At 38.5% G+C, this 14628-nt stretch overlaps 1 protein-coding gene across 1 annotated transcript in view; it reads right to left on the reverse strand.

The window, feature by feature from the left end:
* CRBN (cereblon) overlaps window positions 1-14361 on the reverse strand; it is a 105018-nt gene extending 90657 nt beyond the window's left edge. The window contains exon 1 of the mRNA XM_033865305.2: window positions 14235-14361. Within this exon, the coding sequence (XP_033721196.1) occupies window positions 14235-14315 (81 nt within the window). The 5' untranslated portion in view covers window positions 14316-14361. The remainder of the gene's footprint in view (window positions 1-14234) is intronic.
* Window positions 14362-14628: the final 267 nt, after the last annotated feature.

Genomic DNA, 14628 nt, shown 5'->3' on the forward strand with positions numbered 1-14628 from the left:
TATATTTCCTATTCTGTATCATGTTTTGATCACATGAAAGTACACTGTAGACATTTTCAAATGTCACTACATAAGGATCTGCTGTAATCATTAAAACCGTTGAACAGTATTCATCTCTATCACCATACCATCATTTAAAAAGTTAATTCCCCCAAAACTGGACAACCAAATGCAAAAAGATAAAACTAGACCACTATCTCACACCATACACAAATATTAACTCAAAATGGTTAAAAACTTCAATATAAGACCTGAAACCATAAAACTTCCAGAAGAAAACATATATAGTATGTTCTCTGATATTGGTCTTACAATGTCTTTCTAGATGTGTCCCTTTAGGCAAGGGAAACAAAAGCAAAAATAAACAATTGGGATTACATCAAACTAAAAAGCATCTGCACAGCAAGGAAACCATCAAAAAAAAAAAAAAAAAAAGAAAAGACAACCTACTGAATGGCAGAAGATAGGTCACATCAGGGGCTAATACCAAAAATATAAAGAACTCATACAACTCAACAACAGAAAAGCCAAACACCCCAATGAAAAAATGGGTGGATGAGCTAAATAGACATTTTTTTTCTCAACAAGTACACACTGATGGCCAACAGGCACATGAAAAGAGGTTCAGCATCACTAATGATTAGGGAAATGCAAATCAAAACCACAATGAGATATCACATCACACCTATGAGAATGGTTATTATAAAAAAAAACCCAGAAATAACAAGTGTTGATAAGGATGTAGAGAAAAGGGAACCCTCATGCACTGTTAGTGGGAATGTAAATCGGTGCAGCCACCATGAAAGACAATATGGAGAGTCCTCAAAAAATAAGAACAGAACTATCATGTAACCTCGGTATCCCACTTCTGGATATTTATTCAAATAATATGAAAACACTAATCTCAAAAGATATCTATAATAGCCAAGATTTGGAAACAACCTAAGTGTCCATCAAGGTATGAATGGATAAAAAAGATGTGATATATACATACATACATACATGTAAACATTAACACAATGGAGTACTACTCAGCCATAAAAAAGATGAAATATTGTCGTTTGTGACAATATGGATGGACCTTAAGGGTATTACATTAAGTGAAATAAGTCAGATGGAGAAAGATTATTTCACTCATGTGAGGAAGTAAAAAGCGAATAAACAAAAAAAAAAACCAAAATAAATAAACAAAACAAACCAAACAAAAACAAACAAGTAGATACAGAGAACAGAGTAGTGGTTACCAGAGGGAAAGAGGCCAGAGGTAAGGAGAAATGGGTAAAGGGGATTAACTGTACGGTGACGGACAGAGAATAAATTTTTGGTGGTGAGCACATTCTAGGGTATACAGAAGTAGAAATATAATGGCATACACATGAAACATATAATGTTATAAATCAAATGTTACCTCAAAAAAATCCCCCCCCACAAAAATTCCCCAAATAGGGACGTTTGGGCTTCTTCCAATTTTTTGTTATTATGAACGATTCTGCAGTAAACATTCTTGTATATGCACCTTTGTAAGCTTATACAATCATTTCCTCAGAATCAATTACTAGAGGAGGAATTGCTAGGTTAACAGGAACGCACGTGCCACATGCTGATTCACACGTTCAGGTGGCTTTTGAAGTTACACGCCCACCAGGAGTTTATAAGAGTTCATTTCCTGTACCTTAACCAGCCCTGAGTATCATTATATCTTTTGGTCTTCTTTAGTTTGATACAGAGCTAATGATATTACTGTTTCACTTCATATTTTTAATTCTTACGGCGGTAAAGAACTTCGCATACATACAATGACATTTGGACTTCTTCTTTAGTGATTTCTTTTCTATTTGTCAGGACTCTTGCAATTACAAGTTATCCATCTCGAATTAGTCTAAAACAAATCAACCAACAAGAATGCAATGTATTGGCTCACCAGCTGGGAGAGACACAGGAGTGGCTCAGAAAACTGAAGGAAGGACTGGAATGTTCTAGGAAAGTTATACAGGACTCACTGAGGTAATGGATGGAAAACATTAAGCCCAGTTCTGGCACATAGTAGGTGCTCAATAAATTACTGAATGAATGAAGCAAGTACATCCCTGCTATACATCACTGTTTAATGAAAGATGTGCTGACTGGATATTCTGGACTAGATCCCAGGAGGTCAGTGGAACTAACAGAATCAGACTCACATTAATGAACTGAGACCATATTGCACCTACCTTCTATTGAAAGTTACTTAAAGCCACCAATCCTTATTCTTGTCCTGTGTAATGAGATACCGTAGAAATCCATTTGGTCTCATGTAATGTGAGAATATGTACAGTGAAATTCACATACTTCATTTTTTAGCACCTTACTATATTGAGCTCTTAATTGGTCCACATTACTTTGTCAACTGCGGTAGTATTTTCCTGGGATTTACTTGGAGGAAGATCAGCTGGGCCTTTGTTCCCAGTTAGGTCTGATGTGCAGTTCTCAGGGGAAATGACATGCATGTGGGGTTCCAATGCAGTGCAGGCTTCAAGGGGACAGATTTTGGAAACGGCTGGGCCTTTATTTACCCTTCTACAACTCATTTCTTTGGGATCAATACTACTCCTTTGAATGTATTTTATTTTTAAAATGGAAGCATATGGCATAAAGAGGGGAAATCTAAATTAATAGATAAATTTTCTATTTGACTTTGCCTTGCATGGGTTAAAAGGATAGATATGTGTATTCAAAATGGGCTCTGTGTTGTGAGTTGAGGAAGGAACACTTGACCAGTGTCAGGAGAGTGACTGAGGACAGTCACTAACCAGCTGTGTTAGAGCAAGTCACTTGACCTTTCTTAGCTGCAAATTCCTTCTTACTTAATTATATCATTGGACCAGATTAGTAGTGTTCAAATTCTACTGTTACTGTGAAACCACCAACAGGACCCAGACCCCCACTCCCACCACATACACACACAGACACACATTCAGCACCCAGAGCAGCTCTACGCACAGTTGCTTTCTAAGAATTTCGTAGGAAAAAGCTGTGCAATGTAATGCTTACAAGAATGTTCTCCAGAATCAAACTGACAGAGTTTGAATGTCCACTTCGCCATTGGCAGCTGTGTGAAGTTTTATAAGCCTCCATTTGCACACCTGTGTAATTACTAACAACATATTCTTTATTATTTTTACTATTAAAAATATTCACCTTACAGGGATGTCTTAAGGGTTAAAAGAAGTAGAGTGCTTGCTATAGTGTATGGCATACAGTATCTACTTAATAATATTATTGTATTTGGGGAAAGGATTCTGACAACAAAAAATGATTTGAAAACTGATCTTTAAAATTCCTTCTAGTTCTAAGAATCAACATTGTGAAAATGACTCTACTACCCAAAGCAATCTACAGATTCAATGTAATCCCTATCAAACTACCAATGGCATTTTTCACAGAACTAGAACAAAAAATTTTACAATTTGTATGCAAACACAAAAGACCCCGAATAGCCAAAGCAATCTTGAAAAAGAAAAACAGAGCTGGAGGAATAAGGCTCCCTGACTTCAGATTATACTACAAAGCTACAGTAATCAAGACAGTATGGTACTGGCACAAAAAGAGAAATATAGATCAATGGAACAGGATAGAAAGCCCAGAGATAAGCCCACGCACATATGGTCACCTTATCTTTGATAAAGGAGGCAAGAATATACAGTGGAGAAAAGACAGCTTCTTCAATAAGTGGTGCTGGGAAAACTGGACAGCTACATGTAAAAGAATGAAATTAGAACACTCCCTAACACCATACACAAAAATAAACTCAAAATGGATTAAAGACCTAAATGTAACGCTAGACACTATCAAACTCTTAGAGGAAAACATAGGCAGAACACTCTATGACGTAAGTCACAGTGAGATCCTTTTTGACCCACCTCCTAGAGAAATGGAAATAAAACCAAAAATAAACAAATGGGACCTAATGAAACTTAAAAGCTTTTGCACAGCAAAGGAAACCATAAACAAGACGAAAAGACAACCCTCAGAATGGGAGAAAATATTTGCAAATGAAGCAACTGACAAAGGATTAATCTCCAAAATTTACAAGCAGCTCATGCAGCTCAATATCAGTAAACCAAACAACCCAATCCAAAAGTAGACAGAAGACCTAAATAGACATTTTTCCAAAGAAGATATACAGATTGCCAACAAACACATGAAAGGATTCTCAACAACACTAATCATTAGAGAAATGCAAACCAAAACTACAATGAGATATCACGTCACACTGGTCAGAATGGCCATCATCAAAAAATCTAGAAACAATAAATGCTGGAGAGGGTGTGGAGAAAAGGGAACCCTCTTGCACTGTTGGTGGGAATGTAAATTGATACAGCCACTGTGGAGAACAGTATGGAGGTTCCTTAAAAAACTAAAAATAGAACTACCATATGACCCACCAATCCCACTACTGGGCATATACCCTGAGAAAATCATAATTCAAAAAGAGTCATGTCCTAGAGAACGGACTTGAGGTTATGGGGAGGGGGAAGGGTGAGCTGTGACAGGGCGAGAGAGAGTCATGGACATATACACACTAACAAACGTAGTAAGGTAGATAGCTAGTTGGAAGCAGCCGCGTGGCACAGCGATATTGGCTTGGTGCTTTGTGACAGCCTGGAGGGGTGGGATAGGGAGGGTGGGAGGGAGGGAGACGCAAGAGGGAAGAGATATGGGAACATATGTATATGTATAACTGATTCACTTTGTTATAAAGCAGAAACTAACACACCATTGTAAAGCAATTATACCCCAATAAAGATGTTAAAAAGAAAAAAAAAAAGAGTCACGTACCACCATATTCATTGCAGCTCTATTTAAAATAGCCAGGACATGGAAGCAACCTAATTGTCCATCGACAGTTGAATGGATAAAGAAGATGTGGCACATATATACAATGGAATATTACTCAGCCATAAAAAGAAATGAAATTGAGTTCTTTGTAGTGAGGTGGATGGGCCTAGAGTCTGTCCTACAGAGTGAAGTCAGAAAGAGAAAAACAAATACTGTATGCTAACTCATATATATGGAATCTAAAAAAAAAGGTCATGAAGCACCTAGGGGTAAGACAGGAATAAAGACGCAGATGTAGACAATGAACTTGAGGACACAGGGAGGGGGGAGGGTAAGCTGGGACAAACTGAGAGAGTGGCATGGACATTATACACTACCAAATGTAAAATACATAGGTAATGGGAAGCAGCCACATAGCACAGGGAGATCTGCTCGGTGTTTTGTGACCACCTAGAGGGGTGGGATAGGGAGGGTGGGAGGGAGGGAGACGCAAGACAGAGGAGATATGGGGATATATGTATATGTATAGCTGATTCACTTTGTCATAAAGCAGAAGCTAACACACCATTGTAAAGCAATTATACTCTAATAAAGATGTTAAAAAAAATTCCTTCCAGTTCTAAAATTTCTTTTTCCAAAAAGTAACTCTTATGAGACAATAGCAAGGGGCCACCAGTAGACAGCGTTTCTTAGATTCCTTGACTCCAATGCAGCTTGTCTTGCATGGATAATTTATACATATATTCAAGCTTACTGGGTAAAATTTACAAACAGTGAAGTTTACCCTTTTTTGGTACACAACTCTATGAGTTTTGACAAACACATACAATCATGTAACCACCACCACCATCTGATATAGTTCCTTCACCCCCTTTACCATCAATCCCCTCACCCATCCAGTCCCTGGGAACCGGTGGTCTGTTTCCTCTCCCTATAGTTTTGTCTTTTCTAGAAAGTCATATGAACATAGTCACAGAGTATACATAGATTTTTGAGTCTGGTTTCTTTTACTTTGTTACATTCGAGGGTCATCCTTGTTATTGTTTGCATCCCTTTTCTTTAGTGAGTTCACCCCCTTTTTATTACTGAGCATTCCATTGTGAATATACCACTACACATTTATCTACTAATCAGAGATAAATTATGAAAAAAGTAGCAATAAACATTTGAGTGGATCAATGTTTAAATATCTAGGAATGAGACTGCTGGGTCATATGGTAGATGTATTTTTAACTTTATCAGATAATGCCAAGTTTTGCTTTCCCATGAAAACATTTTTTGTACTCATTATGCATTCATCAGACATTTAGGAGCATTCCAATTAGTTTCTGTACTAGTTTTCTACTGTTGTTATAACGAATTGCCACAAACTTGGTGACTTTAAGCAGCACACACTTATTATTTCGTAGTTCTGGAGGTCAGATATCCAAAACACCTCATTTCTCCCTTAAAACATCTAATATAGGTTATCAGGCTTGTAAAACATGTAGTAAACACTATTCAAAAGAAAGAGTCAGAAGAATAGAGGACGGCAGGTGGTGGCAGACTGCACTTCTTTCTGGAGGCTCTAGGGTGAGAAGATTTCCTTGACTTTTCCAGCTCCTCCTGGCTGTCCACATTCTTTGGCCTGTGGCCCCTTCCATCTTCCATACCAGCAATGGCTGGTGGAGTCTTTCTCACATGGCTTCACTCTGACACAGATGCTTCACCTTCATTTTCCACATTTAAAGGATCCTTGTGACTACACTGGCTAGTCCAGGATAATCTCTTTACTTTAAAGTCAACTGATTAACAAATTTATTTTGATTTGCAATCAAAATTGCCCCTTGCCATGTAACATTACATATTCACAGGTGTGGGGGGGTAGGACATGGACTTCTTTGGGGGCTGGGTAGGTGGGCAGCATTATTCTGCCAACCATGGTTTGCAACCTCACAGGCATATAATATTGTCAATTAAAAAAATTAAGTCATTCTAATGGTTGTATAATCATTGCGCATTATGGTTTTAAATTGCATTTCCCTAATGACTAATAACGTTGAACATCTTTTCATGTATTTCTTTGCCACCATATGTCTTCTTCGGTAAAATGTTTGTTCAAATTTTTGCCTATTTAAAAAATTGGGTTGTTTATTTTCTTATTATAGAGTGAGAATTCTTTATATATTCTTGACTGTAGTCTTTTATCAGATCAGAATTTTGCAGATACTTTCCTTTGGCCTATGGCTTTTATTTTCACTTTTAACAGTATTGTTGAAAATAAGATTTTAATTTTAATGACATCCAACTTATCACTCTTTTTCTTTTATGAACCATGCTTTTTGTGTCTTAAGAAATCTTTACTAAACCCAGGGTCACAAAGGTTTTCCTCTACAAATTTTGTAGTTTTAGGTATCACATTTGGATCTATGATCCATTTTGTGTTAAATTTTTATGAAGTTTAGCTAATCTGGGTTCAGGATTATTTTTTTGAACATGGATAGCCAACTGTTTCAGGACCATTTCTTAAAAAGAAGAAATTTAATTTTTACCCTCATATACTTCTTGCATTTAAAAGACCTTGAAGGAAAACTTTTTAGCCATTTTGATTTTTCATCACTTCAGAGCTTTTCAACTGTTTTTGATTTTTTTAGTACCTATGTGCTAATGACAACACACTCTTGAAACCAGAACATTTATTCATTACAGACCAGGTTAGACACATACCAAGATGGTCAATACGCAGCCCCAGATTTATGATAAATAATTGATTTCTCACTGTCATGAGTTGAGCCTAAATAATTTGATTATGTGTTTAGCTAGTAATAGACACTCATTAGCAGAATTCTATTTCATGCTTGTTTGCACCTGCAAACAATTTCTTGTTTAAGGGATTATTCCATTTGGTCTGCCTGATATAATTTTGCTCAGTAACACTATATTGATGACCATCACTGAAGCTCACGTAGAAGTATAAAGAGATCTCACTCACCCCTTCCCACCTGGCTTGATTAATACTTCATACGACTCTGGTGCCTTCCTGGCACAAAAGCCTTGGCGTTCCATGTTTGGTTTTGAGAGCTGACTCTCAGTGACTTAAGGGAAGCTAGTTACGCCAAGAATAAAGCCTGGGAGGCCCATAGAGCAGATTCTTAAAATCGCATCTGTGTGTATATAATAAACTTCTGACCTTTGTTTTTCGTGATCATTCAGTTTAAGTTTTCTGTTCTGTCTGTGTGGAGTGGGTCGGAGGGAAGAAGATTTAAAATACCGACTGATTTGGAAATCACTGGAAACTGCCTTTTACCATAAAGAACCAATGATGATGCCTCAGACCCAAATATCACTGGCTGATGCAGAACGTAGATTCTCCTTTCGTTTTGAATATGAGCTCACAAAGCCCTTGAATCAGACTGAAGTTGGATTCTTAGGGATGGGTGTGAACACTGACTGATCCAATGTATTTGTGACTGCCTCTTCTTTTTTTCCTTCATTATTTACAGGATTCACTTATCCACAGTCCTTCAGAGCAGAGAGTAGCAAGGATGCAACAACCCAGGGTTAGTGTTTTGAGTTACTTCACCAACTATATGGAAGTCACTATAGAACCAAAGATCTTGGATTCCTGATGTAAAAATCAGCAAGGAAGAGGCCTGCAAAAACCTGAAAAGTGGTGGGTTAACTATGCCTACCCACCACCTTTAGGAAATATTTTATACACGCTAATAACCCTAGGAAGACCTGCAGCAAAGAATTTTGTTAGTTTATTTTGTTAGTTTCCCAAACACGTTCGAGCATGGAACACTTGTGTTCTCGGCATACCTGTGAACCTGAGGCAGAGCGTCTGCAGGACAGCACTTTGGGAAATGTTAACCTGGAATGCTGAGAGCTGGAACGTGCTCAGAGGTTATCCCATTTATGCTACTTTTTCTTATTCTCTGAGTGTCTTAGCTTTTTCTTCCACTCCCTTAATCGCAATGAATTTCAGTTTTCTTCCATCCTGTTAGACATTTAATGTTTCCAAGTAATATTGGGCTGATGAGAGTTATTTATTTATTTTTTGCATCCATAAAGCAAGTGTTAGGCCTCTTGTAAAAAAGAAGATAATAATATTGACTAGCCTTATTATTAGGAAAAATTTTATTTTATTAAATAAAATATTGTCCTTGGAAATCCTGAGTAAAATGTACAGTAAGAGGATGATATTTAGCTCTTCAGAGTAAATTTTTTTTTGCCTTTAACTTGAACTGGGGCCTAGGGCAAAAATACTGAAAAGATGAGGTTTCTCCTTCGGCAAACACTGCCTCTGATTTCTGTGCCACTCCCCTTTTTCTGTTCTGTTGTCACGAAGTCCTTTGTCCTCTGACTCAAGCCTGTCTCAGGAAGAAATAAGACAGAACCTATTTGCATTTCAAAACGAATGTAGGAAGTTGCACTTTCAGCCCGAGGTGAAGGGCGGGGGGGGGGGGGGGGGGGGGGACACTGTGTTTAGATGGGCTCTCTCCTCTCTACTTGTCACCAGCCCTGGAGTCAGGGGATGCTCAAGGCTACCGTTATTCCATATTTGGTCCCATCAGGAGGATTTTATGGGGTGTGTCATCGTGGCAGCTTTTAGCCTCCTTGAGAATCTGCATATCCTTGTGTGATTTGGGGAGCCATCTTATACTCACCAGTAGAACTTTCGACTGTTTTAGGAAAGGAAGAGAATGACAGGCATCTCTAAGAGTCATTAGAATCCTTCCTAGAAATGCTTTGTGTCTCTGAGAGGTGATGTGGGTCCTCCAGGAGTACACAGCTCATATCTGGGACAACGGGTGGCGCAGTAGGTGATTCTATGAGGTGGGGGGCGGGAGGAGACTAGACTTCAAGCTCTAGTGTTCAGCTTCAGCGTTACGCTGATACCACCTTCTCCCACTCCCAAAGGTTCTGACAGCCAACCAATTCTTTGTTCAGTCCACCCCTGAGTGAAGGGACACAATTCAGGGCTAGCTTTCAGGTACAAATGTCCAGTGAAGAAAAATCTTCAGTGTTTTGAGACTGACATCGGACCTCAGACTTCTCTGGCTGAGTTGGAACAGCAGAGGAGTAAAGTCTTCGTAAGGAAGGATAAAGAAAGGAGAGGCCTGGAGACTTGTAACTTCCGTTCTTTAATTTGAGTGTCAAATTTGCAAAAGAAAAATAATCTCTGAGGAGCTCCCCTTTGAATTGGATGATTTCAAGCATGACCTGAGAATCAGGCACACAATTAGCAATGTGAGTCACGGTCCGGAGTGAAATCCCCTTGGTGAGGGGGTGACATTTCTCTTCCAGAGCACTTGGCAGCTCAAACAAAACTGTCTGCTGCGTCTGAGGCCGCCTCCTCCTGGGAGATGATATACCAATATGCCTGATAATATCTTTCGGTGTGATAGGCCACATGCGTAAAAACAAGACTTAAAAATATACAGCACCTCACTATGAGAAGAACGAAATCACATAAGTCCTAATCTACTTGTTCAGGAAAACATGGCTAAAACAGACTATTTGCATTACTTTTGATAGCCTCTTCCTTTGGAGGGCAAACTTACTATAGTTTAGAGTTTCATCAGAGCGTTCAAAAGGAGTCAGATAAACCTGTAGGCCAGATTTTGTGTTTTTTTTTTTTTTTAACATCTTTATGTGGTTTTGTTTTTAATAATTTTTCCCCCTTTACAGAAACAAAAAATTATCTTTATGGCTCTCTGGAGAGTAACTGACCTGTAGATAAGTTGTTTTGTTTAGTTTTGTTTTATAGTCTCAAGAAAAGTTCTGAGAAATATTTTCAGCCAAAGGGAAGAGCAGCTTGGTTTTTACACTGACACATTGGGGATGGTTAATGTAAGGGGTGCTGCAGTAAGCTCCTGCAGTGAACCGGAGCTCATATTCTCTAAGAATTCTCCAAAGTATATGATTAGTTGGATGTCTGAGTATATTCTCCAAAGTATATGATTGGTTGGATGTCTGAGTCTTTAAGGCTGTGTTCTTGGGGTTGTGGCATTGGTGAACTGCAGTGCACCTAATGCAAAGTTCCCCTGATTGGATCTCTACAGGAGTCATTAGCTTGACGGTGACGTGGCAGCTGCCAGATTTCTTGTGCGTGGCAACGGCTTCACGCAGAAAATCTTTATTTGCATGATGAAGGCAAACTGAGGTAGGCTGTTATTACTCCTCCAAAATGTCCTTTTCTGCCTCTGCTTCTCTTTTTTCCCCACGATGCACAATGAGATGAGACCAAGGGCTATATAGGGATCCGAGTCCTATTGCTTTGTCTCACAATACTCAGAAAGTGCTAGAACAACCATGCAAAAGGACAAACATTGCTCCCGTGATGTTCAATGTTATTTTGTTAAATTCTCTCAGAATTTCATGCTTAGAAAAACCCAACACTCCTTTGAACTGCTGTTAGAGTATGAGAGCACTGCAGCATTTAGTATTTCCCTTTTTGCATTGGTTGCCAGGAAGCTCAGAAGTTGCTATGTGCTCTGTCTTAGTTGCATTAACCTCCATTTTCTGTACAGTTTTTCTCTCCCAAGACATCTTTATTTCATTGATTTTGCTCTTTACTTTTTCTTTGTTTTTAATCATTCTATCTGTGTCTTTCACTATAAGCAGCTAGAAATAAATACACAGAACACATTTATTCTACTGCAGGATATTTAACCTGGTATATTTTTGTTGCTGGTGTTCTTCAGAGCAATGGTTTTCATATTGGGGGATACTCTTTTTCAGAGTCCGTTCTTAGGTATATTACCAGGGGTAGTAATGAAGGGAATACTTGGTATGTGTGCTTCCAAAGAGGTTCCTTGAATTTTACATCAAGCTCCTCTACCCAGACTGAGAGCTATTGGGGAAGAGCAATATTTTAAAACTTCACTGTGATATGTTCTGATCGAATAGGTCTGGCATAGGATCCAGAAATGTGCAGTTAAAATTTGTCTTAAAGGAATGTTCACATGGCAGATTTGAAACACTGTTAGGAAGACTCTGAGAAGCAGTGACTAATCACAGTTAAACAAAACTGTGGGGCAGGGTGGAGACTAACTTCATTCTACAGGTCAAGGTCAAATGCCAATTTCATTCCCATAGAATATTCCCTGTCTCAATGGAATTGAAAGGCAGGTGACCTGGCATCTAGTCTCTGCTCTGCCTGGCATCTTGGTGACCTGAGGAGTCCATTTAAAGCCCACAACTCTCAGTCACGTCGTTTGTATAAAATTGGTGAGCCTGTGATGAAAAGGACTCTTTCCACCCACAAAACGCAACGGTTCTTCACCACCATGCAGGGAGACGGCGAATTTAGAAACAGGAGGAATTTTAGTGCCACCAGATAAGCCATGTGCTGTGAGAATGATGGGGAAAGACTTTTCTGTAAAAAGTCAGTATGGCTTGGTTTTCTGCCAGGGAAGCGCACAGCCACTTTTGTTCTCAGCATTATATATGGGAAAAGTGAATTCACAAGTTGTGCAAAATGGTTGTTTCATCAACAGGAGTTGGAAGCCAAATGCAATTGTTAAATATTCACAATCGATAAAACAAATCTGTACGCTTCATTTTTCTTGGAATAAGTAATCCTGGCTGAAAGAGATCCCTGGAAGGCACTGAGCAGCTGGTAGGGTGAATAGATGAACACGCTCTCTTTCCTTCTATACTCATTTCACCTGGGAGACACCTATTTCCCCACCTCTGAAGATGAATATTCTTTTGTAGCAATGACCACTTGAAATTAATGAGTTCAAAATCCCCTGTCTCTCTTGGAAGCAGTTAGGTCCAAGACTAATTACCTTCAGTGTAAAAAATACCTTTATTATTTTTTTTTAGTAACAAACTCCTTTTTCCTTTGCTGTACCTTAGAGTACAGCACATTTTAAACAGAGGAAATGTAATTAAATTAGAACTCGTGGTGGAAAGCAGTGGCGGCTGATAATAATTGCTTTTCAGAACACACTATAATTATTTCAAAGCATCACAGTCAACTTAGAAGGCTCGCTTTGTCTGGACTAGAGCTGCTTTGATGAAGACACTATGCCTTCATGAGTCTAGGTTTTCTTAAATTTAACTAAACTGTTTTTTTTAATGATTATATTAATAATTACAGTACCATGATGCTATTTTATGGACACTGGAAGATAAAATTCAAATTCCCCTTCTGCCTATTTGTTAAAGTTGTAACCACAAAATGTACACAATTTTTGCTCATTAACTGTTTGATAAGCCCTTGAAATTCTACAACCAATGAAAATACCTTTTTCATTTGGTGCCTCCCATGTAGTATTTAATACATTAAATCAAGGCGTAAGAGGGATTTTGTTAATACCCTGATAAACCACTAGTTTTTGCTCACCCTGGTCTCTCCTTTTTTTCTGATTCCATGAGTAAAATTCTACGTTACCCTTCAAGTCCCAGATTAAATGCCATCTGTTATGGAATGAATGAATTCTCCCTAAAATTCATATGTTGAAATTCTAACATCCAATATGGTGGTATTAGTAGGTAGGCCTGTGGAGGTAATTAGGTCATGAGGGTGGAGCCCGCATGAATGGGATTAGTGCCCTTAATAAAATAAGAGCTTGCTTCCTCCCTCTCTGTTCTCTACCACGTGAGGACAGAATGAAAAGATGGGCATCTGTAAACCAGGAAGAGGGACTTCACCAAGAACTCGACCATGTTGGCACCCTGATCATGGGCTTTCAGCCTCCAGTGCTGTGAGAAATCAATGTTTGTTGTTTACACCACCCAGTCTATGGTATTCTGTTATAACAGCCCAAGCTCACTGTGACACCACCTCTTCCACAAAGTCTTCCTTGATTGCCACAAGAGGAGTGCATTGTTCCAAATACAAGATCCAAGAGCTTAAGTTTTCTTATCTACAGTACAGTGATCACAGGGATGTATTGACCATAAAATGAGTTAACATTTGTGGAATCTGAAAGGATACTGTTATCACCATTATGAACCTTTCTCTGCTTACCTCTTTAGATGCTGCCAGCTTAAAGACATGGTATACAACACAAGTCAGCTAAACATTGGAGTCATCAGGGCACAATTTTCACCTCTAAGCAGTGGGTACTAATTAATTATCTGCAGAATGGTATTCTGTGTCTGAAAGAAAGCACTGGGGTCCTGAGGTAAACATATTATGCTGCTGTGTGACCTTGGGAAAGTCCCTTTACTTTTCTGGTTTTCAATTTTCTTTTGTACACAACGAGTTTATCAAACTAAAATTTCATTAAGATTACTTTTGCCTCCAGTACTCTATGAGTATAATTACAGGTGATGCAAACCTTAAAACTGTGCCCAAGATATTTATAGCATGAAGACTAATTGACATCCTACCTAATCATGCAAACAGAGATCAAATTTCTTCTATGCAATTACCGTTTCTGGCTTCGTAAAGACAAAAAAAAGCAAAACTTCATTACCTTACCATGCCATGCAAAGTTGATCAGTTTTGTGAAATATGCCAGGTAATTAATAACTGGAGGTGGAATGTTCCATCTCATTGTCGTAGCATCATCTTGACAAAATTGCAGAGTTCCTCCCCTTTGGCAGAGAACATACTGGAATGTTTGCTGGTTCTATGGAGGGTAGAAAAAAGTAAACTCAATGATAGATCAAATAATGACTAACATTATTATCTTTATTATTATTATTTATAATAATAGCACTAGCAGTAAAGTGTGAACGTTTGCTGGGCCAGTACTCTGGGCTGGGCATTCTGCTGTGATCCATATGGATTATATCATGTATATAATGCCGTTGAGGTAGGTATTCTCATTATTTGCTTCTACTGAGGAAACTGAGGCTCAGAATGGA

The sequence above is a fragment of the Tursiops truncatus genome, chromosome 10 (genome assembly GCF_011762595.2).
Source record: "Tursiops truncatus isolate mTurTru1 chromosome 10, mTurTru1.mat.Y, whole genome shotgun sequence".
In the NCBI taxonomy this organism is placed as follows: domain Eukaryota; kingdom Metazoa; phylum Chordata; class Mammalia; order Artiodactyla; family Delphinidae; genus Tursiops; species Tursiops truncatus.